Genomic DNA, 26,212 nt, shown 5'->3' with positions numbered 1-26,212 from the left:
TCTCCCTCATTTTTTTTAAATTCAGTTCTATTGAGAAATATTCACATACCATACAAGCATCCATGGTGTGCAATCAACTGTTCACAGTACCATCTTATAGTTGTGCATTCAAAACCCCAATCTATTTTTGAACATTTTCCTTACACCAGAAAGAATCAGAATCAGAATAAAAAATAAAAGTTAAAAAAAACCCCACCCAGATCACCCCCCCCCATCCCACCCTATTTTTCATTTAGGTTTTGTCCCCATTTTTCTACTCATCCGTCTGTATACTGGATAAAGGGAGTGCAATCCACAGGGTTTTCACAATCACACTTATTGTCACCCATTGTAAGCTACACTGTTATACAATCATCTTCAAGAGTCAAGACTAGTGGGATGGAGTTTGGTAGTTCCAGGTATTTACTTCTAGCTATTCCAATATATTAAAACCTAGAAAGTGTTATCTATATAATGCTTAAGAATGTCCACCAGAGTGACCTCTCGACTCCATTTGAAATCTCTCAGCCACTGAAGCTTTATTGCGTTTCATTTTGCATCCCTCTTCTGGTCAAGAAAATGTTCTCAATCCCACGATGCTGGGTCCAGATTCATCCCCAGGAGTCATATCCTGTGTTGCCAGGGAGATTTATAGCCCTGGGAGTCAGGTCTCACGTAGTGGGGAGGGCAGTGAGATCACCCGCCAAGGTGGCTTAGTTAGAGAGAGAGGGCCATATCTGAGCAAAAAGAGGCACTCAGCGGGTGACTCTTAGGCACAATTATAAGCAGGGTTAGCCTCTCTTTGCAGCAACAACCTTCATAGGGGCCAGCCCCAAGACAGAGGGCTCAGCACATCAAGCCGTCAATCCCCAATGTTTGTGAGAACATCAGCAACAATCCACGTGAGGAAGTCCAACACTTCTGCATCCTCCCCCAGCTCCTCAGGGGGGTCCCAAATATATATTTTTATACTCCATCCAAATTACTTTAGGATGTGTTGTTATTTCATTCTAATCTATACAGACCTACCATAGCTCACTTCCTATTCAAAGTTCCATGTAATTGTAGTGTTTGAACTAACTGACTGTAGAAGTTACATTGTTTAGAAAATATAGATCCTACACCAAATAAACACCTCTTCCCTTGGTCTCACATGGAAGTTGAAGTTTGAACACAGTCAGTTGCAACCTTTACCCTTTGGCCTGATTTGCTCTAGTCTTAACCAGAACTGCTTTATTCATATCTCTCCCTCATTTTTTAAATGAATTTTTATTGTGAACTTTAACATATGTACATAACAGTGATAACTTTCAAGGTATGATTTAAAAAGTAGTTAGAGAGCAAATTTCAAAGAATGTCATGGGTCACAGTTCCACAACTTCAGCTATTTCCATTATTGTAAAATATAATATACATACAGAAATGTATTAACTTTTGATGTACAGCTCAACAAGAAGTTACATAGGTAATTTCAAAAATTGTTATGGGTTACAGTTCCACAGTTTTGGTTCTTTCCTTATTATTCAATACAGGTTATATACAGAAAGGTGAAGACTCAAAGCACAATTCAATGAGTAGCTATAGCGCAAATTTTAAAAGATATCGGTTACAGTTCCACCATGTCAATTACCCCCTTCCAGCTATTCCAACACCCCAGCATCTAAAAATATGTATATATTTATATAAAGTTTCAATATTCATAGACCTTGTTAAAGCTTATCTTGTTTGTTGCTACCCCTTCCTCTCACTTAATCTCTTGCTCCGTCTTCAGGCAGTGAGCACCCTAACTTGTTCATATTGAAAGGGGGTGTTGACAGTATGGGGAAGGGGGCTGCATCTGATTGTTGTTCTTAAAGAGGCTGTTGCCTTTGGGTTTTAGCACTTGTCTGGCATAGAAACACTCTGGTGGATTTAAGTTTCTGAGAGAAAAAACTTAGTGAGTGAAGCTTTTATAGAATCTCAGTAGGGACCTAGGTATTTGGGGACTACTTTTGGTAAGGGCATGGCATACTGTGGCCATTTGGGATGTCTAGCTGGAACTTGTATAAGAGAAACCTCCAGGATAGCCTTTCAACTCTATTTGGGATCTCTCAGCCACTGTGACTTCAGCTTGTTGCCTCTTTTTTCCCCGTTTTGGTCAAGTAGGCATTTTCAATTCCTTGCTGCCAGGGTCAAGCTCATCCTGGGAGTCATGTCCATGTCCCCAGGGAGATTCATTCCCCTGAGAGTCATGTTCTTCATGGCTGGTGGGGTTGGGGGAGGACTCTTCCTCATTTTTGATAGAACTTTTTGCCAGATATAGATATCTTGGTTAGCATTCTTTTTTCCTTTTGGACAATGAATTTACAGAATAGCTCCAGGCCAAAACGTAGGGGTTTCCCTGATTCTTTCTGCCCATGCATCTTGTCTTGGGCATGCATGTGTTGCCCTAGGAATTTGGTTATGAATGTCCCTGCTTTCCTAAGAAATAGTTTCCTCATTGTCCCGGGCACTGCCCTGGATGTCCTACAGCCAGCATTGCCTTGCCCAAGGCAGCACGACTCGACTGCTCTCCCACAGTGTTGTGTAGGAATGCTCTATGAGCCACCTTCTATCTGCAGGGCAACTTCTGGGACAGTGAGTCCCTCAGGCCACCACCATAAAGATTGGGCCAGACACACATGCTCCCACTATGTGTACAAGTGTTACTCTGCTCCCTCTGGAACTGGGACCAGAGATCTGCATCGGGAGCATGGGCTGTCTTTGTAGTAGTTAGTGAGGGGTGGAGGAGGGGTCCAACAGAGCACCACGAGATCCTACTGGCTTTATGTGGGCTTTTTCTTGATTTTCTTGATTTGAGAAAAATGTTTTTTGCCCCTTCTTGCTGGTTGTTCAAAGTTTCTGTAGGGGAATGGAGCCCTGGAGTGTCTAAGTCTGTCTTGAATGGGGCCGGGTCATTGTGGTTTTGATTTGCATTTTCCTAATGGCAAATGATATAAGCATCTTTTCATGTACTTATTGGCCATTATGTATTTTCTTTGGAGAAATATCTATTTAAGTCCTTTGGGACTCTGAAGCACTCTGAAGGATTTAAGTTTAACAATTGTCACCCCTATCCATTATCATACCTCTGAATTCACCATCATTACCATATCTGAACATATTAGATTGTCATTCCCCCTCACTAGCTACTAGCTCATAAAGTGGTAACATACAATTTCTCTCCTTTTGTGTCTATTTCACTCAGAATTTTATCTTCAAGTTTCATTCATGTTGCCATGTTTCAAGACCATGTTTCTTTTAAGAATGTTTTTAGGAGTGTTTAATCAGGGAAACCAAAGTGTGGCTCTAGCATAGGGAATGAGGGGTAGGAATTGCATTTAGGTTGGAGAGGTAATAAGCCGCAGACTGTGAAGGGCATTGACTGCCTCATTAAAAACAGACACTTTACAGTATGAATAACTGGGAGGGAGGTGCTGGCGAAAGGTTTGAAGCAGGGGAGTGATACGATCAAATTTGCATTTTAGAATGATGTCTCCCAGCTATAAAATAGTGAATAGATCCATAAAGGATAAAACTGAGATCAGGGAAATAAGACTTCTACCCCATGAGATATTATGGTTGCCTGAACAGGCTAATGATGAATGGTGATGGAGAGGTGGATAGATTTGAAAAATTTTTAGAAGTTAGTATCTCCTCGATTAGATGTTGGAGGTAAGGGAGAGGTTTAGAATGATGCCTAGATGGAAAAGTGGTGGAGAAAAGAGATGGATCGGGGCAATGGAGATAGGGGAAATAATGAGTTCAATTTCAGTGCCTTCCCATGGATGCCCAATTGGAAATGCCTGACAGCCAGGTGTAAAATCTTGGAGCTTGAAAGTGAGATGTGGCTGGAGATGATGGACTTGGGAACAGCATATGGAAGGTAACTAAAGCCCTGTGAGTAGATGATATCACCTTGGGAGAGCACAGAGTGTGAGATGACCTAAAATTGAGCCTATGAGACAGAAGGAAGAAGAAGAAAATGTTCCCTGAAGAAGGGTCCCGAGAAATAAAAGGAAAAGCTGTTGAGCGTTGGAGAGAAGTCAAGAGAGGAGTGTTTCAGTAATGAAGGAGTGGTCGTAAATATTAAACGCTACAGAGTAGTCAAGATGAGGATGAAATGTATCCATTTGATTTAAATACAAGGAGATTACTGAATATCATGGGAAGAATAGTTGAGTGGAAGGATGAGGTTCAGCGAAAGATGAAGTGGAGGCAGGCCCTGATTGGAGACAACTTGTTTCTAGTTTGGTTAATAAGAAGAGGATAGAGGGCAGAAGCTGATAGGAAGATATGGGATTTATTTTTTTTTTAAGGATCGACTGGACATGGTTAAAATGGTAATGACAAATAGCCAATATGGAAGGGGATTGATACAGTAGAGAGGAAGGAATCTAGTAATAGGGAGATCTCCCAAGATGTGAGAGATGGAATCCAGAGCACAGAAAAGCCCCTGGAAATAGACATGAGGGATGTCTCCTTCAAATTAATCGAAGGGAAAAGAAATAGGGAAGCTGGCAGATTCTGCAGGTTTGGTGCAGAGAAGCTGATGGAATTTGGGTTTGATGGCTTCTATTTATCTCCGCAAAGTAGGCTTGGAGCAAGGCAGCTGGCTGAGGGTCAAGGTTTGAAACGGTGCTTCGGGTAACCGGGGTGTGGAGGCGTGGCGGTGTATGTGTGGGGGCGGGAGGAGCGGCCTTTGTCGGTCCACAGTTGGGTCTAGCCCAGGAGATGCTGGGTCAACCTTCGAGAAAAACACCATGGCGTGCCACGGCCGTAGATTCGCGGAGGAGGTTCACGGCAAACTGTAACTTTACGGCGTCTTAACATCAGATCAGGCAACGTGCCAACCTGAGGCGGCCAAAACACAACTACAACTACAGAGGAAGCGGAATTAGGGCCTCCAACACTGCAGAACTGCACGTGACGCTACGTCACACAGCGCGACGGAGAGCTCTTGCGTCATCGTTCCGCGACGAAGACGCGGCAGTATGACGCTTTCCCGGAAGTGGTCTTTAGATCGGGCTGTGAAAGTAGCGACTGTAGGTCCCCGGGACTAAAGTCGGGGAGGCAGTACAGGAGCTATTTCTCTACGTTTTCTCTTGATCCTTCCTGATTCTTCCTATTCACGTTGTGAGGAAACGTCTCCACTATCATGGGGGGCGGAGACTTGGTAAGTGAAGGAAGGCCTTGGCCGGGGAAGACTGAGGCCGAGACCGACTGGGACTTGGGACGAAAATTGGCGGGGGGGTGGGTAACCATGGCAACGGAGCCTGTTCTTAGGCGGAGAGGACCCTAGCAGCAAATGCGCGGACAGTGCGCTAGGGCCATGGAAGGACTGGCTTGAGACTTGGGAAGGTGTGTCACGAACGGTGGCAGGTGGTGTTTGTGTGTTGGTGGCTTGAAGTTCTGGAAGGGTCGGGGAGAGGAACGGTTAGAACCATTGCTAGGAAAGGAGGGAGATATCCGGATGTGTCACGCAGGCTTTTGTATATCTTGTCTTGGGGCACATCTCTTTTCCTCAGCGTGGGGTTCAGAATCATGTCCTGGACTGTAGCAGGGGTATTTTGTGCCTCATTCTCCTGGCCCCTGAGCCATGCTCTGGGATTCATTTTAAGCTTGAAGGGATCTTCATATCCACTGGTCCTTTAGTGGTGCATCACGATCTGTAGAAACAGACTGTCTTTTTAAGTAGTGGCACTTAATATAAGTTACACGGCAATTTCTCTTAAACTGTGTAGTTCATTAGTAGTGGTCTAAGGCCCAAATAGGGTAAAGTTACCCACAAGAGTGTGGAGCAAGATCAGGAAAATGCCAACCTCCTGAAAGTGGAGCTAATTGAATCAGCAAATAAATCAGTTTAGTCATCTGCCAGTAATCTGCTCTGTTATACTCTGTCACTTGTTCTTGAGTAGTTTGAGTTCCAGGACTCCATCAAGGATAGTCTAATTTAGTGTATTCTTCAGGTTAAGTATATTTCGAGACAGGAAAGCTCTAACCCAGGGTTTCTCAACCTTAGCAATACTGACATTCTGGCTGGATAACTCTTTGTTGTGTATGTGTGTGGTGAGATATTTGGTAGCATCCCAGGCCTCTAGCCACTAGATGCCATAGCATCCCCCCCCCCCACACACACACAGTTGTGACAACCAAAAATGTCTCCAAACATTGCCAAATGTCCCCTGGAGTCCAAATAGCCCATGGTTGAGAACCACTGTTCTAATCTAATCAATAATGGCATGATCCAAGTTAAGAATATGTTAACCTGAGTATAGAGTTTCCAGATTAAGGAAAAGTAAAGAAAAGAGAGAGGGAAAGGAGGGGGAGGACAAAGGCTGGGGTGGGGGAAGAGGAAGGAAGGAGGAAGAGCTGGACAAGGGGAAAGGGAAGGACAAGGGGGGAGAGAAAAAAGAGGAATAAGGGAACTCTTGTTGGCTGAATACCTTCCACATGCCAAGTACTTTGTGTACTTTATGTGTTTAGACTTCTTAACTGGTCTGCTTGTCTCCAATCTTGTTCCTCTCTAATCCATTCTTCACATGATATCCAGTCATGCTACTCACCTGTATTTGACTCTTTAGTGTTTCCTAGTGCCAACAGGATAAAGCCCAACCTGTTAACACGGCTTGTGAAGCACTCAATCTGTTCTTTCTTAGTTGACTTCATCTTGTGCTCTCTCCCTGTGAGCTTGTACTCCCATCTCCAGCCACACTGAATTATTTGTGCTGTGTTTTTTCTCATTACTGGGCCTGAAGTGGGTTTGCTGTTCACTCTGGAAACTACTCCCTACTCTCCCCTTACCATCTCACCAGGATAATTTATTAATAATCGTTAAATGTTATGTCCTCCAGGAAACCTTCCCTGACTGGGACCCGAACCAAAGCAGAGGAGAAGCATTCCTTGAGAGTAAAGGGGAGATCAGAACCAAGGGGAGATTCCTGGGAAGGGAAGAGAGGAGAAACTATTTATTCAAGGTTGAAAGAGGCATTAGGTGGGGTTGTAAACTATGCAAGTTGAGGGCAGGTTAAGTGCACTCAAGTAAAAGAAGGTTGCGTGTATAAGAGTGAATGTCCAGGGCCCAAGGCACTTGAGGCCTGCTGCCTTTCATAGTATATACCCTTCCCCTTCCATTCCCCATTCCTTCTGGATTGTCATCACCACCCCCCACTTCAAGTGTGGCCAATGGAAGTCAACTCATATGCCTTTAAGGTTAAAACTTCTTAAAGGGAACCTAAGAAAGGCCTCTTCTATCCTGAAGCTTTATGTACTGGAATAAGAACTTCCCAGATATGTGGCTGTTACTGGGTGCAAACCTTGCCATTGTTAAGGACTTCTTGCCCTTTCCACGTCTGCCTTGGCATGAATGAGAATTAGAGGGGTGGGTGAGGTAAGGCCAGCTTTACCCACCATCCACCCACTCCCCAAATTGTTTTCTCCCTTCTTTCGTTTACCATAGAATCTGAAGAAGAGCTGGCACCCGCAGACCCTTCGCAATGTAGAGAAAGTGTGGAAGGCCGAGCAGAAGCATGAGGCCGAACGGAAGAAGATCGAGGAGCTCCAGCGGGAGCTGCGAGAGGAGAGGGCCCGTGAAGAGATGCAGCGCTATGCAGAGGATGTGGGGGCTGTCAAGTGAGGGTGCAGCAGGGAGATTTGGGCTGGGGAGGTCCTGGTGTGTCGAGAATTGCAGGACTGGCCTGCAGGTGCAGCCTCTGGTTTGTGTCTTTGTAGCTGAGTGGTTACCAACATGAAATTTGGATTCAGGCTGACCTGTGTCCTATGTTACACCTGGCTTTGCACCTACTAGCTGTGTAACTTGGGGCAAATCTGGGAGCCTTGGTTACCTCAGTAGAACATGGGAGTGATAATAGCCAACCCCTTAAGGTTTGTTGAAGATCCAGTGAGGTGACATGTAAAGGACTTAGTATAGCCAAGCCTGTAGGTGACTGAGGATGATTTAAACCCCAGGCTGCCTCTACCCTGCTCTCAGTTTGCATTGAGCTTCACTGTCCTGCTTTGTGTTTGTTGATGTATTGCAGGCTCATTTCAGGGGTCAGTGAGGGCCCGTGGAAAGAGGTGGGCACTAGAAGTTAGATATAGATTCAGATGGTGTGTCTGTCAGTAAAAGCTGTGTGACTATGGACAACCCCACTCAGTCTTACCCTGCTTCAGTTTCTTCTTGTGTAATATTGAGGTAGCAGTATACTCCTAAATCAGAATTAAGCCAAAGCTGCAGATAGATTAAAATGAAATAATCTCTCTACTGTCATTCCCCTTGTTAATGACAAGACTTGAGGGCAGGTTTCCAGGATGGTGTGTGGGACACCCCCCACTGGGACTGTGGGGCTTTTCCTTAATAATTTCATGACAGGAGGATTTGTGACATTTAGTTGTTTTGTTTTGTTTTGTGTGAGACTTAGTTTTAATTCATGGAAATGGTATTTTGGAACTTCAGGAGGAAAAAGAATCACATTCTTTCAGGAAAATGAATTGGGAAGAAGTTGATTCTGACTTAAGAATGAAATTTGGAATGTTTAAAAATAAATGGAGTTTCAGACATTAAATACCACACAGTATATTTAGGGCATTAATAACAAATGTAATGGGATAAAAAGAATGACATTTTAAAACTTTTTAAAGAACATAGATCCATATTAAATAATTTTACATAATTTAATACAAATAAAAGATCTATTACATTAGAATTAATTGCTGAGCACCTTATAAAGTAGACACACATTGTGATATGTGATGATTTAGAGTTTGTAAACCCTTGATTTTAAAACAGACACTGATTTTAGACAGAATACACCTTAGTCATAAGAGTTTACTTTCCCACTAATACTGAAGGGTAAAAAATTAGTTTGAAGTTTTTTATTCAGCAAAGCATCACATACCATGTTCCTGATACGTCAGAGATTTGGTCTTTGTGAAATCTAATTAATGATGTCAGAATGTAGATGAACAGCGTTTGGGCTGGAAATCACGTGTGGGACTGCTAGCCGACCCTTGTGCCTGCTTTTCTGTTGTGAGTGGGAGGAAGATGATTTTTTTATTCTTTTCATTGTTGCCCCATTCACATATCCTCCAATATTAAAACACGAAGGTGAGCATGTAGGTCTTTTTTTTCCCCCGTCTGTCTTTACCCCAGATGTATTTGAATGATCTGCTTTGAGATGACAGAGACTTGTCCATCTGGCTAGTTTGTATAGTTCTTTGCATGCTGTCATACTTTTAGGATAGTTTATCAAATGAAACACCAGTTAAAACCCTTTACTATTTAATAATTCACTTCGACTTAGGTTCAGCACATCCTTTCTATGTTTGTAATGCTTCTCTCTCTTTTTTAAAGTTAAAGCAGCACTTTATTCTTTTAATTTATTTTTTCTCAGATTTATTTTATTCATTGATGCAGACCCTGCACTGTTTTAGTGTTTCTCTCTTAGAACAAATAGAAACCTTAATACACATATTCTCCTGATTCTCCAAATCCCTCTTTGCAATAGTAGTTAAGTGTGAATCTTAAGAAATTGTGTTTCCTACACAGTGGTCTATATGGGTGTTTATTAACCCTTGCTCTTTGGAGGGCACTTGTAAGCTTAAAAAAAAAAAGAAAGATAGAAGTGGTTCCTACCTCAAACTGTGTAGGGCAAGAGCATCTGTATGTCTCAAGAAGTCCCCAGGCGAGTCTGATGTGCAGCCTGGATTGAGAACCTGGTCTGTATCCTTAATGATAGAAACAGCCAAAATCTGTAGTTCACTTAGGCTTTCTCCCTAAATATGTTCTCATTTAAACCTCAGAGAAACAGTGAGAAACGGCAGTTATTAGCTCCATTTTAGAGATGAGGATACAGAAATGCATAGAAAAGTAACTTTCTCAGAGTTACCTACCTGGTTAATGGTGGAACCAGAAGCCAAGTCCTGTGGCGTTGGATCTCAATTATACAACCTGTTCTTTTACTAAAGGGCCTGAGTACAATTAATATTAGTTGAGTCCTTTTAAGATTAGGTAGAGCCATACAAATGACTACTTTATGGAAGTATCTGTCTTCATTTACCGTATCCTTTATCCAGTTGCCCTTCCTCTAGAAACTTTTTCCTCCACCTACGGGTTCCTGGTCCTCCTACCTATTCATGTTATCCTTTCTCTGTCCTTCACTTACTTAGCTTCCTTCCTCTCATCCCTTAATTGTGAATGTTCCCTAAAGCTTGTCCTCTTCCCCCTTTATTCTCTCTCAGAGCTCCTTTCCTCTAGCACCAGTTTTCTACTTCATGCTGTTGACTCTGTCCACACAAACTGCAGTGTCTCTATATTCAGCTGTCTATCAGATAGTTCTACTTTGGGTGCCCCAGAGTCACTTCAACTCAACACATGCTTAGCTCTCAGCTTCGTTTTGTGATTTGTTCCCAGGGGTCTCATCCAGTAGCCTACAAACAACTCCGTTGCTCAAATCTTTTTCATCCTTCTGGCTTTACTATCTGCCTGACATAGAGAAAGGGTGCTGAGGAAATGGTTACAAATGAATGAGTGACTATTCATCCCCAACTTCTCCATAGCTGTTAGTGTAAGGCACACATAGGCATAGCCCCTTAAGTCATCTTCGACATGTACTTTTAAAATTTTAAATTCCCCCCAGCCCCAATCACCGAGACCTGCTTTTCTTTCAAAAAATACTGCCCAGCTCAAGATCCATTGCCCATAAAATGTCAACAAACATTGAACACATGTTTTTTAGGCAACTAAAAACTGCTGTCTAGGAGTTTAAAATCTGATGGGAGAGCCAAGCACATGCATAAATAATAAAAAGCAGAGCTTACACTTATTTAGCACTTACTTTGTGCCAGGTGCTTTTCTGGAATGCCTGAAAAATCCATTAACTTATTAAATCCCCTAACAATCCTCTGAAGTAGGCAGTATTTTAACTGTTTTACGTTACCTGGCTTTGAAGCCAGGATTCAAATCCATGTTTCCGGACTCTAGAGCTTGTGCTTTTAACCGTTATGTTAAGAGCTTTGTGGAATATTCTAGTCACCGCTGATCTTCCTACACAGACCTCCTTACTATCTGATGTGGACTGCCCTTCACAATCATTCTTAATTATGCACTATAGTAGTTTTCAAACCAATTCTTTTTTTTTTTTCTTTTCAAACCAGTTCTTTTAATAGAAAAAAATTCTAAAGGACCGTGGATCCTCTATTGTTGGTTTAAATTATTTTTATTTAAAGTGTTCAAAATACAACTAGGAAGACATTCTTTATGCTTGTAGTTGTTATACAACTTTAATACAATAACAAATGTACAAGTGAAACAAAAAAGGTAACATTTGAAGAACATTTAATTGAATGTTATGGATGATAATGTTTTGCTGAAATTAGATTGCTGCTTGCAGTGTGAGTGTGGTATTGTCTGCTTCAACATGTGCTCTTAGGAATTCAGCATGTCTTACTGTCTGTTGTATGAGAATTCAATTTTCTCACCACTTTTTTTCTCACAGAACCACAGGGAAATATTTATTTGTCATGAAACTGTGACATAATTTGGCCCCCCTTTTTGTCTCCAAAGGATCATTTACTTATAATGTTATCTCTTGTCCTTTTTCATTATCCCCTCCAAATGCAGTATTACCAGTGGCTCCAATGTGACAGTAAGCACCCAAACACACAGTAAACACAGCTGCAAATGTGGTGACAGAAATTGTTCTTGGTGATAAGATGATCCAGAACATCCACATCGCAGGTTGGGGAACACTGTTTTTCCTCGTAAATTACTTTATGTGCATGAGAATTATCTCCACGCTAAGTTGTAGGCTCCGTATGGGTAAGCCCTGTTTCTTCATGCATGCCATGTGGAGTACAGCATTTAGCCCATGGTAGGTGGTAGGTGACTGCTCTGACTAACTGTGGTTATCTCTCTGTGTTGTAGGTTTGCAGGGAGTATACGTTTCCTTTAACTGTATTTGGGATTTTTTCTTGAACCAGGAAAAAGGAAGAAAAACTGGACTGGATGTACCAGGGTCCTGGTGGGATGGTAAACCGTGATGAGTACCTGTTGGGGCGTCCCATTGACAAATATGTTTTTGAGAAGATGGAGGAGAAGGATGCAGGCTGTTCTTCTGAGACAGGACTTCTCCCAGGCTCTATCTTTGCCCCTTCAGGTGCCAATTCCCTTCTTGACATGGCCAGCAAAATCCGGGAGGACCCACTCTTCATCATTAGGTACTGATGAGGGGCTGGGAAGGGGGTTTTGTTACAGAGATACTTTGAGACTGCTAAGGCCATTGATTCTCTTGCTTTACAGTTGGTTTCCCCTGGACTTTCATCTGCCATGCAAAAGGATTTGTCCCCTTGAGCTCCTAATATTGGGAAGGAAGCTCCATTAAGGGTGTTTGATCTAGGCCATATGGGAAGATATTGACAAAGGTACCATACCAGTTGAGATTTGTTCATTTACCTTTGGTCGGTCCCTTAAACAATAACAGGGCACAGAAGCAAGGCGAGAAAGTCTAGCAGCTTCTTGGTGATTTGGATATGTTTAGAGTTGGCTAAGTGGGTGAACAGCCCCCCTACCCTGCTTTATTTTTACAAAAGAATCCTTTAAAAAGAAACTTTAGGGTCTTACTTGAAACCCTAATTTGTAAGCAGGGTTGCTCTTTGGGTGCAGGTGCTGAATGGGATCATACCGTGCATATTATTTTATAATCTTTTTTTTTAATCTAAAAATACATTTTGAACATCTGTGTCACTAAATATGCTTCTATGACTTGATTTTAAATGTCTGTATTGTATGGATATACCATCATTTATTTTATTGATACCCTTCTGTTGGATCTTTAACTTGTTCCCAAATTTTCATTGTTACTATAAACCAATGTTGTATTGACCTTCTTGGTTATTTGCTTACAGTAACAGAGTCGAGAGGTAGAATATGTGGGATTAAAGAGTATATGCAGGCTGTGATAAGTGTTGCCAAATTGTCTTCCAGGAAGGTTGAACAGTTTACCTATACAATGAGCAGTGTATGAGAATAAAAATTCCTGAAAGAGAACTCTGCTCCCTATATTTCCCCGATGGTTATCATGCTCCATAATAAAGGTATTATTTGAAATGTTGCTTTTCGGCAACCCCTTGACACATAGGATGACACCCATTTACCTGACCAGTTGGGAACCTGAGCATGAGGTAGGTGTAGCAAGAAGCAGGCCAAGTGCACCTTCTTGTATAGCCCAGAGCCGGTGTGGACTTTCCTCCCATATTCAGTCCCTTATATCAATGTGGGAAGTATTTCCTCCACACCATCATGTAGACCTCGATGAAGGACCTGTCTCCGTGCAGCTGGAATAAGATTGCTGTGTAGGCTTGTGGAGATGAGAATGACTTAATCACCTTTGCAAAAGAAACGGTCATGATTTTTATAGTTTCTTCTCTTTAGGAAGAAAGAGGAGGAGAAAAAAAGAGAGGTGTTGAATAATCCTGTGAAAATGAAGAAAATCAAAGAATTGGTAAGTAATGCATCAAATAAGTACTAAGAATAGCTTTGAGCAAGTTCATGTAAGAACTTCTCTCCACTTACTGTTAACTTTTGAAGGGTAAACAGAACGGCTTTTTTGATTTTTGTCTTTTAGAGATGATCTCCTGGTGATTTTATACAACCTTTATTAAGCTCAATTCCCCCTTTTATGTCATTTGGTTGGTAAAAGCAGCGCGTGATAGCATTTTCCCAGAAAAAGAGGCATGTGGGATATGCCTGTGTAGAAAGAATGCGCATAGAGACTGTTAAGGATATCGCAGCGTGACCTTGGTTGTGGTCTAAAGCTTCTAGGCCCCCTTATCATTCACATGACATATTATGAAAGTGTTTCTTGAATCTTTTGGTAAGGAAAATTTAAAGATTAATCCTACAGTCCTTGATTCAGTGGAGTTGGTGTCCACAACCCCCCCCCCCAAGTCAGTTTTGTTTAAAGTAAACTTTTTATTTTGGAGTAAGTTTAGATTTATGGGAAAGTTGTAAAGATAATACAGAGAGTTCCTGTATGTGTCTCACCCAGTTTTCCCTATTGATATCTTAAATTACCATGTTAGATTTGTAAAAACTGTGAAACCACCAACATTTATACATTACTAGTAACTAAACACCTAATTTTATTTGGTTTTGACCAGTTTTCCCGTTAGTGTGCTTTTCCTGTTTCAGCATCTAATTCAGGCTACCACGTTATATTTAGATGTCATGTGGAGTTGGCATTCTTTTGAAATAGAGTAGAAACTTCTTGGCAGTGGTTCTGGGGACAGTTTAAATATATAAATTCCTAGCCCCACCCTCCAGAGATTCTATTTGGTGGTCTAGAATGGGTCTGTGTACAACCAGGGTTGAGAGCCACCACTTTGTCAACAGGGAGCCCCTGATAATGTCCTGGACCCCAGTAGACCCAGAGACATGTAGCTGGGCAGTTTGTGCATGACCAAGTCCCCTCAGAGGGGACTGGCAAGGGATCTCACGAATCTTGTTGGGTATGTTCTGGGCGCTTTCTAGTTGCAAATGAGTCTGGAAAAAAAGGAGAAGAAGAAAAAGAAGGAGAAGAAAAAGAAGCACAAGAAGCACAAGCACCGAAGCTCGAGCACTGAGCGTTCCAGCAGTGAGGATGAGCGTAGCCGGGGGAGGTGAGCATGTGGATGGGCCTCCCTCTTCATTGAGTCACTCGCTTATTCACTCATTCACTCCACAGATACTAACTGAAAGCCTGCCCTGTGCCCGGTACCGCCAGGTGCTGGGGTCTCAGTGGTGAACACTCAGAGGTGGGCCTGTGCCCATGGAGCTGACCACCTAGCTCTAGAGTTCCTTGGAGATGTTTGAATGTGAGTGAGCCTGTTCACATTCTACTGGAGAGAGACCCTGATGGAGCTGACTTCAGCCGTTAGGTCTTGGGTCAGACATCCTGGGTGTGACTCTAATTCATCTCTACCTTGTGACTCCTCCAAGACTGAAGTGGGTAAAAAAAATGGCTTAGTGGACCCACTTGGACCCAACCTGTGTTTCTTCCCTGTGGGAGCAGTCGGTGTCACTGCTGACTCACTATTTGTCCTCTGAATAGCAGCTTGAAGTGAGAGGAGAATGTGTTTGGGGGTTGGGGCTGAGAAGCTGAGCCCACAGTTTTTCACAGGAAAAACATAACTGTGCTGATGTATCTTATGGCAAAAACAGTCCAAATAGAGAAATGAACTCCCAAGTAATAGCTGGGAAGTGGGAAAGGTCACCTTTGAAACAGGAAGCATGTTTCAGCCTGAGAGATTTAAACTGAATCTTTATGCAGTTTTTTTTTCAATGAACGTGTGTGCTTTTTAATCTCTTAGATCTCAAAAAAGGGTGGCGAATTCTTCTGCTTTGTCGCGAGTCCCTGGATATGGCTTACAGGTAGGGATGTGGGCTTTCCAAAGGGGGTGACTGTGGGATTGTGGAATGTGCCAGCTTGACAACCTTTCTGGAGAGAGAGCATTTTTTAACAGCCAACCAGGCATCATGCTGATGGCAGGGAGTTTGGGCACTGAGGGTTGGGATTGCTGGGGAATAGGCTCATTCCTTATCCCTCAACTTCTTGCCATGACTGAGGCCCTCTGAGCTGAGCAGCTAAACCACCACCAGAATGTTCACACTGTATGCCAGGCATTCTGCTTATCCCTCTGCGTACATAAAATAAAATATATAAAATGCTCAAATAATTTATATAAAATACTCAAATTTTAAGTGTACAGGTTTGACAAATGTACACCATCTGTGTTCTTTTTGTTTTCCTCCTCAGTATTCTTCATTTTAGGTCCTGTCTTCCACACTTGCCTCTTTTGCTTCTCTTTAGGGTGTAGTGAAGTGCCAAACTAGGAAGCCAATATAGGTGGATGGGTGGGTGGATTCTTTTAGGGGGTTCTGAAGCTTACATTGCTAAGTTGGTATGGTTCTCTGTGATAGCTCCATGTGATCAGATTGGTGTGCCTGTGTTTGTCTCTTTACAGAGTCTTGTTGCTCGTTCATGTCCTTGTTTCTCTGAATTCTCTCCTGAATTACTGGGCTTTCTTATGAATAGCCTTTCTTCCTTTCCTTAATGATTTAGGTCAGGGACTCTGACCATAGCAAAGGACGGCATGGTCCTCTGATGGCCGAACAGAAGGGAGTGCAAAGGTTGAAGAACCGTTCCAGGTCCAGAAGCTCCTCTCACTCACCCCCCAGACATACCAGCAAGAAAAGTACCAGGGAAGCAGGGTCCCGGGACAGGAGGTCTCGGTCCCCTGGCAGAAGATCACGGTCCCCAAGGCCCAGCAGACCGTGAGTGTGGGAGTTCCCTGGGAAATAATCTTTGAATGTGGGGCCTGGTCACAGCAGGCGTTTACTTCTAATGATGCCCATTTATCGAACTTTCCAAATGTCTTTGATTTGTTACTTCTTTTATATCATTTTTTTTCCCTTACCTCAATGTAAAGCTCAGGTCCCTAAAACCACGTATTTATAGCTGTACTTTGTGCTAATGGAATTTCTCGGGTCAGTTTTATGTGAAATCTTATGTATTCCTGTGCCTTTGTTTTTCTTCTAGTTCTGCCTTCTACTCCTTTCACTTTGTTTTAAAGTTTTAAGTCTATTAGCAACTTGTGGTGTTTGAGGGACGTAATATAAGCTCCTGTGTTGAAAAGGTTTTTCTTCCCTTTGTCCTCTGTCCATTACAGGCACAACTCCAAGTTAAACAAGGGAGAGAGAGGACAAACTAAGAGCCCATCACCTAAAAAAGAGGTCTACCAAAGGCGACATGCTCCTGGATACACCAGGTAAGTCAAAAACTTCAGACTGTAGTCCTTACTCTCAGAGTGGCTTAAACCAAGGCAAGTGGATAATGTATAATCACCTTTTTGCCAAACCAACTTTTACTCATCTTGTCAACTTTTTTGTTTTTATTAATTTTATTTACACACAGTCCATATCTAACAAACATACACACCACCTTTCCCCCTCCTCCTATCTCTTGGGAACCCCTCTAATCTATTTCTGTCTCTGCAAATTTGCTATTTTTAGAGATCTCTTATAAGTGACATCATACCATATTTGTCCTTACGCGTCTTGCTTATTTCATTGAGCATGTTTTCAAATTTATTCCCTATTGCAGCATGTATCAGTACTTTATTCTTTCTTATGGCCGAATAATATTCTATTGTGTGTTTATGTCACATTTTGTTTATCCATTCATTTGTTGACAGATGCTTAGGTTGTTTCCACTTTTGGTTATCGTGAATAACATCTTGTCAACTTTTAACGGTCTGGCCCCAGCACTGTGCCAGACACATTGTAAGGACAAAATAAATAGTTTTGACTTAATAGTTGATTAAGTGACTGTTTCAACGTCTGTAAACATGTTAATTCTCATGGAGTTTTCCACAGAGAAGCTTTTCTTAAGACAGTGTTTCTTGAGGCATCAGCTGAAAGGAAAGTAGAATGCTTCCCTTGAGGGTAGACATCCTAAAGCAGACTTGCTTGAGTTTGGTGTGGAGTAGATCAGAAAGCACAGGGCGTGCAGCCCTGGGCCCTGAGGAGAGTTGGCTGTGCCTGTGAAAGGCTGTCCCTGAGGGTCTAGGTTACCCTTAGGAGAAGTTTAGATGAAGTAGGCAACTTTTGTGAACTTCCCTATACTGCTCCCTGGGACCAGTGTTTTCCAACAAATTGGCTGTCCATTAGAATTGCCTGCAGAGCTTTAAAAAAACAAAAGCAAAAAATAAAAACCATTACCTCTGCACCCTGGGCCATTTACATCAGAATCTCTGGGGTGGACCCAGGCATCAGTATTTTTTAAGCTCCCCAGTGATTCCAGTGTGCAGTCATTGTTGAGAACCGCTGATATCTACAACCACCTCTTTTTCATTCATTTTGTTAGAAGAGAGATGGACCCTTAACATCTGTTTCAACTCTAAATTGTCTGATTCACTAAATTTCCAGAGAACAGAAACTTTTTAAAAAGGTTTAGTTATTTTGATTGGTCACTTGTCAAAGTAAGTTACCTATTTCCCTGCCTTCCCTGACAGAGTATATTGAGCATAATTTAATCTTTTATTGGTGACTTGGGGTCACTTCTTCAGTCATGCTGCCCTTAGAGATGCTTATGAGTGTGTGTGTTTTTTTTACATTTATATATTAAGGCTTTTGGTCAGGTCATGATTATGCCTTCTTAGATCCTGCTTTATGTTTTTGGTTTTTCTGTCTTGCCATCTGCCATCATTTGATTTTGTCTTCCTTTGTCAGCTTCCTTATTTCTCTTAGAATTTGTGTTGAATTTTGTGATTTAAAATGAGTGTGAGCACTCCAGTCCCCTCTCTCCCAAGAGTAGAAACACAGGAATTTTAATGCATGGATTTTGGGGATATCTTTTTGTCTATTTAAAGGTCAATTTTGGTTTGGTTGTTACAGGTAGTTGAAGTTATTTTATGTAACTAAGGTGTTGCTGAATTAAGACAAAAAGAGAAAAATTACGGCTGTAAAACCTTTCCTAGCAGTCCAGCACTGTTTAATCAGCGTTTCTCAGATTGAGAGTCACTGGATGTTTCTTCAAGGGACTCAGAGTCCCTTGAGAATTTAAAATTTTTGTGTTTTCTTTTCATTGGTGATCTAAAACAAGTTTCTTAGCAGTTGAAAAATTGAAAAATAAAGTTTCTTTTTTGTAGTGAGTTCTCAATTTAAAGCTATTTTAATCGATTATTTTTTCTCTTAAAATTCTTTGATCAAGTTAGACAGGTACATATTTTAAAAAGTCAAACAGTATTAAAAGTCTTATAACAAAAAAAAGCTGTTCCTTGCTCTGCCCAACCCCACTTCCAGTCTTGCTGCCCAAAGGCAACCACTTTCAGCTTTTTGAGTTGTTTCTTTTGTTTTCTATTTATAAAAATATGCATACCTTGCTGTTTCTTAATTTATCAGTTTTAGATATTAGATCTTTTCTTACTGTTATAGTAAATGAGGTCTTAGAATAAATGAGCTCTTTTTTTTTGGAGAAGAAATAATTTCTTTTTATTGAGGTGAAATTCACTTAACATAAAATTCACCATTTTAACTATTTTAAAGTATATAATTCAGTAACTTCCAGCACATTCTCAATGTTGTACAACCATTGCTATTTAATTACAGAACACTTTCATCACCCCAAAAAGGAACCCCACACTCATCAAGCAGTCACGCCCCATTACCCCTTTCCCCAGCCCCTGACAGCTACTAATCTGCTTTAAGCGACTGGATTTGCCTATTCTGGAAAGGTCATATAAATGGAATCCTACAATATGTGGACTTAGGTGGCTAGTTTCTTTCACATAACATGATGTTTCCAAGGTACCAAGTTGTAGTATGTATGCCACTATTTGTGGCAGAATAATATTCCTTTGTATGATGTGCCATACTTTGTTTATCCACTCATTAGTTATTGGACATCTTGGTTGTTTTCATTTTCTGGCTATTGTGAAAATTGCTGCTATAAACATTTGTGCACAACTTTATTTTCAATTCTCCTGGGTATATATTTCAGATTAGAATTACTTAGTCATGGTGTATAATAATCCTTTTAATATGTTGCTGGATTGAGTTTCCTGGCATTTTGTTAAGGATTTTTGAATGTGTACTTGTTAGGGACACTGGTCTATCGTTGTCCTTTCTGGTGATGTAGTTGGTATTAGGATAACATGGGCCCTACAGAACAAGTTAGGAAGCATACTCTCCTGTATTTTTTAGCAGAGTTTGAGAAGGACTGCTGTTTTTTATTCACCAGTGATGCCACCTGGTCCTGGACCTTTTTGTTGTTGGAAGGATTTGTTATAAACCTATTCAAATTTTCTAATTCTTCTTGAGTCAGTTTTAGCTGTTTGTTTCCAGGACTTTGTCCATTTCATCTAGGTTATCTAATTTGATGGCATAATTTTGTTGCTCAATTCCTCCATTGCTGCCTTCCCAGTTGTTCTGGTTTACTAAATGCTGCCATTAGGCAAAATACCAGAAATGGATTGGCTTTTATAAAGGGAGTTTATTTGGTTACAAATTTACAGTCTGAAGTCCATGAAAATTAAGTCCAAATTAAGGCATCAACACAAGTATACCTTCACCAAAGGAAGACCAATGGCGTCCGAACCCTGTTAATTGGGAAGGCATGTGGTTGGCATCTGCTGATCCCAGCTTGTGTTCCAGCTCTTCTCTCAGCTTCTGTGTGTTCTTCAAAATGTTGCTCTTGGGGCATTTTGTCCTCTCTTAGCTTCTCTGGAGCAAACACTGGACTAGCCTCTCCAAAGTGTCAGCAAAAGTCTGCTTTCAGTGGCTGTCTCCAAAATGTCTCTCTCAGCTACTCTGAGCTCCTTCTGTTTGTGAGCTCTTTTACAGGACTCCAGTGATTAAATCAAGACCCACCCTGAATGGGTGGAGACCATATCTCCCCAGAGGTTCACCCATAGTTGATTGAGTCACATCTCCATGGAAACACTCAATCAAAGCATTCCAACCTAATCAGCACTAAGTCTGTTCCCACAAGATTGCATTAAAGAATATGGCTTTTGGTGGGACATAATATATCCAAACTAGCACACCAGTTTATACAAAAACTGTTCCTATATAGATCCATCCCCCACCCCACTTATTGTTACAAATTACATCTTTATATGTTGTACATCTGCTGACATTGATTTATTATTTTATGTAGCTATCTTTTAAATAATGTAGGAAAAAAAGAAGTAAATGAGCTCTTATACACTCCTTGTTCCTAGCTTTTTCTCCCCCTATCTTCCATTATGGTTATATAACAAGTTCTGGTTTAATCAGTATGTGGATTCATGTTGTTATGACTATGTAAATATTGTTCACTGATACTGTTCACCGCTACACCAAGCAAAATACTGAAGTTATGTTTCTTTCTTAATATTATTTTAAAATTTTTTCTAGGGTCAGTATTTGCCTTTTTCAATCTGACCCATCAAGTCTTACATAGTTTTGGGAAATTTTCTTGCATTATTTCTTTGATAATTTCTTTGTTCTCCCTAAATTCCAAGAGCTCTTCCAGGTTATCCAATTGTTCCTTTTTAAAAGCCTCCTATTCTTATTTCAATGATGGAATATCTTTCATTTGTTACTTCTGGGTGAGATTTGTATTTGTAATTAAAAAAATAGTTTTGTTTTTTTCTGTGCTTTGTCTTAAACCTTTAAATTCCCTTTTCCATTTATTGTACACCATCTTTCATGTTGGGGGCTTTCCTGAAATGTCTGGTGATATTTCACTGTCTTTTGTGTTTTAAGAGTAAGGCAGGCACTAAAAAGCTGAAAGCAACATATGTAAGGGCAGAGGGTGTCTACTGGTGGGTGATTTGGTGGCAACTGGCTTTTTAGGTGGGAGACACTCAGACGACAGTGTCTTTAGTTCTTTTGTCAAGCAACATTCACTTTCTCCAGAGAAAAATCCTCTTGGTTGCCTGACCGAAGAGTTTAAGTCTGGCTGCTGGCATTCTGGAAAGCAGTACAGATCCCAGGGGATGCTTAGTTTTGGTGTTGAATATGTGGACTTCTACTTCATCCCCTATCTGCAGTCTGTCTGCCCTGCCAGCTCAGCTCCTTCTGCTATGCCTGATGCCTCTGCATCTTTCAGTTTCCTGTTTGTTTGGTTTCTCCTGAGAGTAAAACTTATGTCGAGGAGAGAGACTTTCTGACTTCCCCAAGTTGGGGATGAGGACCCAGGGGCGTCTTAATTGCAATTTATACAGACTTTATAGTCCCTTTGTTCTCAGCACTAAATCTTACCATCATCCTCTGTAGTACGCAGGTGCTTCCAGTCCTTGAACCTTTCCTGAATTTTGCAGTGTGAATCCATTTGCATCTCATCAGTATTAGGTGCTCAGGATTCACTTTCCTCTAATCTGTTAAAGTAGTTACCATTCCTCATCCACTTCCATATTCCAACAGTTTGTTGACATTTGTGCCAGTTTGGATGTATTATGTCCCCCATGTTCTTTGATGCAGTCTTGTGGGGGCAGATGGATTAGTGTTGGCTAGATTGGGATTCTTTGATTGAGTATTTCCGTGGAGATGTGACTCAGTCAACTGTGAGTGAAACGATTGATTGTATAATTTTCATGGAGGTGTGACCCCGCCCATTCAGGGTGGGTGTTAATTGGATCACTGGAGTTGTATAAAGGAATTAACAGACAGAAGGACCCCAGAGCAACTGAGAGACACATTTTGAAGAGGAGCTGCAGCCAAGAGACACATTTTGAAGACCGCCATTGGAAGCTGACACTGACATTTTGGAGAAAGCCATTTTGAAACCAGAATTCCGGAGCAGAAGCCAGCCACGTGCCTTCCCAGCAAACAGAGGTTTTCCAGATGCTATTGGCCATCCTCCAGTGAAGGTTACCCGATTGTTGATGCCTTGCCTTGGATACTTGATGGCCTTAAGACTGTAACTGTGTAACCAAATAAACCCCCTTTATAAAAGCCAATCCATAATGACAGCATTACCAAACTGGAACATCTCATCCGTTGTTTTATCCTTTCCCATTCTTTTTGTGGTTTTATATCTTTTATTTGGTGGGGTTTTTGAAAAGAAGCATAGTCATTTCACTATGGATGATCAGATGTCAGGTTTTAATATCTTAAGTTGGTTTCTCAAAATGCAACTCCTAGTCCTTTATGGGCCTCCAATAATTGTTTCTTTTTAAACGGGGATCCCTTTATTATATTTGAGAAACAATGGATTTGGATGTCTTAGTCTCTGAGCACTGCCATAACAAAGTATCACAAACTTAAAACAATGGAAATTTATTGTCTCACAGTTCTGGAGGCTAGAAATCTGAAATCAAGAGATTAGCAAGGCCATTCACCTCCTGACTCATGTAGGGGAGAATCCTTCCTTGCCTCTCTAGCTTCTGGTGTTTGCCAGCAACCCTTGATGTTCCTTGGCTTGTAGATGCATCACTGCAATTTCTGCCTCCTCCATCTTCACATGGCCTTATCCCTACTTTCTATGTCTGCATTTCCTCCTCTTAAAAGGGCACCAGTCATACTGGATTAGGAGCCACCCTAATCCAATCTGGCTTCATCTTAACTAATCATATCTTCAAAGACTCCATTTCCAAATAAGGTCACATTCATGGGACTAGGGGTTAAGACTGAAACATACCTTTTGGGAAGACACAATCCAGTGTCTGACATTGTTAGTGATCGAGCTTGTTGGTTCAAGCTCTCTTCTTCGTGCTCTAGCTTCATTTGGAGTGAGTGTGAGGGAAGAAAACCTAGCTATTACTTTCAGGCATTCTGACTGTGGCTTCATCCTAAAGTGGTATACTCAAGGGTCTGTGTCCATGAATTTCTAAGCATCTCTGGTGCATACATGATAGATACCAACAGTCAACATGGATAACTTAGTCCTCTGTTCTTCTGTAAGTTGTCGAGCAAACAGTTGGAATATAATTGCTAGAGATTTAGGCTCTTGATTAGTTCTCAGTTTATTTCATATTAAATGTTTCAGAATAATCATTCCAGAGATTACTAAGGGAGATCATGGACTCCTTCACTAAAAGTCTTCGAAATTTGGATGAAACCACCTGACTAAGGTGTTAAAGGAAGACAGGAAACTCATGCTGGGGTCCTGGGCTGGGTATTTCCTTCGAAAGAGAGTAGGGAGCTGGAGAACCAGGAGTTCTACCTGATTTGTGTTCTCCTTGTGCTGTTTGTTTTTCCTCTTTCTCTTTTGCTGGGAGAGGAGACATGAGAGCATGGGGTTTTTGTGTTCAACAGAAAACTCACAGCAGAGGAACTAGACCGAAAACGTCAAGAGATGATGGAAAACGCCAAGTGGCGGGAGGAAGAGAGGTTGAACATCCTCAAGAGGCATGCTAAAGATGACGAGTGGGAGCAGAGACTGGAGCGGCTAGACTCCCGGGATGGGAAGTTTATCCAGTGAGTGCCTCTTCTCCTGCCCAGGGGCTTTCACCGGGGCTGTCTCAAGGAGGCAGTTTAGCAGCTGGTTGATTGTGTTCTGCATTTTTTGGTGCCTGTGTAGAGAGAGCACTCCTCTCAGCATGGAGCTGTCTCCAGACTGCCTTTGCTACTACTCCCAACTTCCATCCAGACATGGGGATGTTTTTTATTTGAGAGGAAGAGAAGTGAATTAGGATTTTCTAAATCATTGAAACTTCTTGTACATCCATTAAATTAATAATAAATGGCTCAGGAAGTCTTTTTCCAACAAGGCTTTGACTTATTTTCCAAAAATGGATATATTTTCCCTTATGGACACTGGTTTTAAGAAATTTGATTCCAAGTGACTCAAAAGTTACCTATATGGGCTTAAAAGAGATTATATTTCTACAGCTGCTTTATGGCTAGCAAACTTTCTTATAATTCTGTAAGATAGTTGACCAGTTGAAAACAAACGTTTTAACTTACATTCTCCTGTCTTGTCTTCCTAGCCGCATGAAACTAGAAAGTGCATCTACTTCCTCCCTGGAGGATCGGGTAAAGAGGAATATCTACTCTCTACAGAGAACCTCAGTAGCTCTGGAGAAGAACTTTATGAAAAGATGAATGTCATCCTCTGTCTTGCTGGTTTTCCTGAGTTTTCCAGGGAGGCTGCTGACACCTTAAAAATTCTCTTTATAAGAGTTCAAATGACTTCTTTCAAAGATGTCAAACCACCACTGTTCAAAGTGACCCTCCTCCATCAATTTCTGAAACAGTTTACTCCCTTTGAGAACCAGTGTGACTTGCCTTGCTGGGTGCAGAGGGGGTTTTTATCAAGTTTTTTAATGGGTGAGCACTAGACCATCTTGGTGTTCATACTTGTCCTGCTTAGGAAGGCTACTCCCTGTGGTCTTGATACTTAGCATGCCCCTTCCCTCCCAGCCATGTGTGTAGATGCATTCCATGGTCTTGTTGTAGACTGGACCTTTCAGAAACCTCTCCAGAGTCACTCAGATGGCTTGAGCTTACTGGGGTGGATGAATATGTCCCTGATTTAGTAAATAATGTGAGAGACTGATGTCAAGTTAATAAAGAGCCAAGAGAGTGAAAAAGAATCTGAAAGGAATAATAATACAAAAAACCCTAAATGATCTTAACTATTTAGTCTTTTGAACTGTAAACGTAGTGTGTATATGTACAAAAGAATAATTTTTACATGCTTTTTTAAAAAATTAGCATTGTAAAAATATCTTGTTTGAAATGACTTTACTATGTTCTGGAACCTCATTGAACCTTGTTAGCAAGCAATACAGTAAGGCAGGTCAACTCTTTTTTTTTCTCTCTGAACCTGGCTGGCTTTGGAAGAGCCCAGGTTTATCTGTAGGATCTGTCTTAAACTTTGCCATGCGGTCAATGCAGTGGTGAAATCAAATGATTTTAGGAGTCAGGACCAAATTGCCAATGTGTTTCCTGGCTCTTAAAGTAAAATAGAAGCTGTTTATTTCATGGCTTCCCTTTTATCATGTAGTAACCTTATTACAATTCTAGCTTTTCAGCAGTTTGCTACTATTTTTTAGTCAGGTATTAAAAACAACAAAAGACCTTAAGGGACCAATTTCCTGTCTTTACTCTTTTCCCCTGCTGTCTTCTTACACCAGAAGCTGTTATTTGTCTGTGAACTACCAGCCACTCACTCTTGACCCACCCATTAGCTGGACTATTTGCTTATTCTGCCAATAACTAGTTCTTAAAAAGTATCTGGATTCCTATTTTTGCACACTTACACCAAACCAGATAAATCTTAAAACCCTGTCTTTCCCCAGAGAGAATGTAACATTTGCTTGTTGTTCATTTAATTACCTCACCCTGCTTCTCTATACTAGGGTTACTTACATTTTCCCTTTTACTACTTGGTAATAAAGGCTACATTTAAAGAGCGACCATGCCAATTCTGTGCGGAGTACAAGTTTACGATTCCCGTACAGAACGATGTTGACCCGTACTTGGTGTGGAATTCATGGAGATCCTTCACCGGAGAGGAATTATGAAACAATGCGTGGGCAGTTTACTCAACGATTTCACGAAGTGAGCCAGAGGACAAAATGATTATAATTCTCTGCTGTAGCACAGCCGTCTTAAGGTGCTAGCGGTCTCAACTCGACCCTTTGGTAGGAGGAGACCGGGCAGCAGGTGGGTGGGTGTGGGGTCCATTCATAAAACGCAGGGTTCCCGGCCTGCTCCTCTTATTGGCCCTGGGGGAAAGGGGCGTGCCCC

The 26,212-nt window shown here is 41.4% G+C and overlaps 1 protein-coding gene across 3 annotated transcripts; it reads left to right on the top strand.

Moving 5' to 3' along the window:
• Positions 1-5,008: 5,008 nt before the first annotated feature.
• CWC25 (CWC25 spliceosome associated protein homolog) lies at positions 5,009-25,878 on the top strand. Of its 3 annotated transcripts, XM_037809465.1 has the most exons (10): positions 5,009-5,173; positions 7,457-7,629; positions 11,977-12,213; positions 13,427-13,496; positions 14,525-14,652; positions 15,343-15,403; positions 16,095-16,306; positions 16,702-16,800; positions 23,774-23,935; positions 24,448-25,878. In XM_037809465.1, the coding sequence occupies exons 1-10, from the start codon at positions 5,156-5,158 to the stop codon at positions 24,560-24,562; spliced, it is 1,275 nt and encodes a 424-aa protein (XP_037665393.1). In that variant the 5' UTR covers positions 5,009-5,155; the 3' UTR covers positions 24,563-25,878. The 3 variants fall into 3 exon arrangements, with proteins under 3 accessions (XP_037665393.1, XP_037665396.1, XP_037665395.1); XM_037809468.1 differs by lacking the exons at positions 5,009-5,173; positions 7,457-7,629 and adding an exon at positions 7,641-9,103; XM_037809467.1 differs by lacking the exons at positions 5,009-5,173; positions 7,457-7,629 and adding an exon at positions 7,641-11,734.
• The last annotated feature ends 334 nt before the right edge of the window (positions 25,879-26,212 follow it).

Source organism: Choloepus didactylus, chromosome 18 (assembly GCF_015220235.1).
Source record: "Choloepus didactylus isolate mChoDid1 chromosome 18, mChoDid1.pri, whole genome shotgun sequence".
Taxonomy (NCBI): Eukaryota; Metazoa; Chordata; class Mammalia; order Pilosa; family Megalonychidae; genus Choloepus; species Choloepus didactylus.
This window is presented reverse-complemented; position numbering and strand designations above follow the sequence as displayed.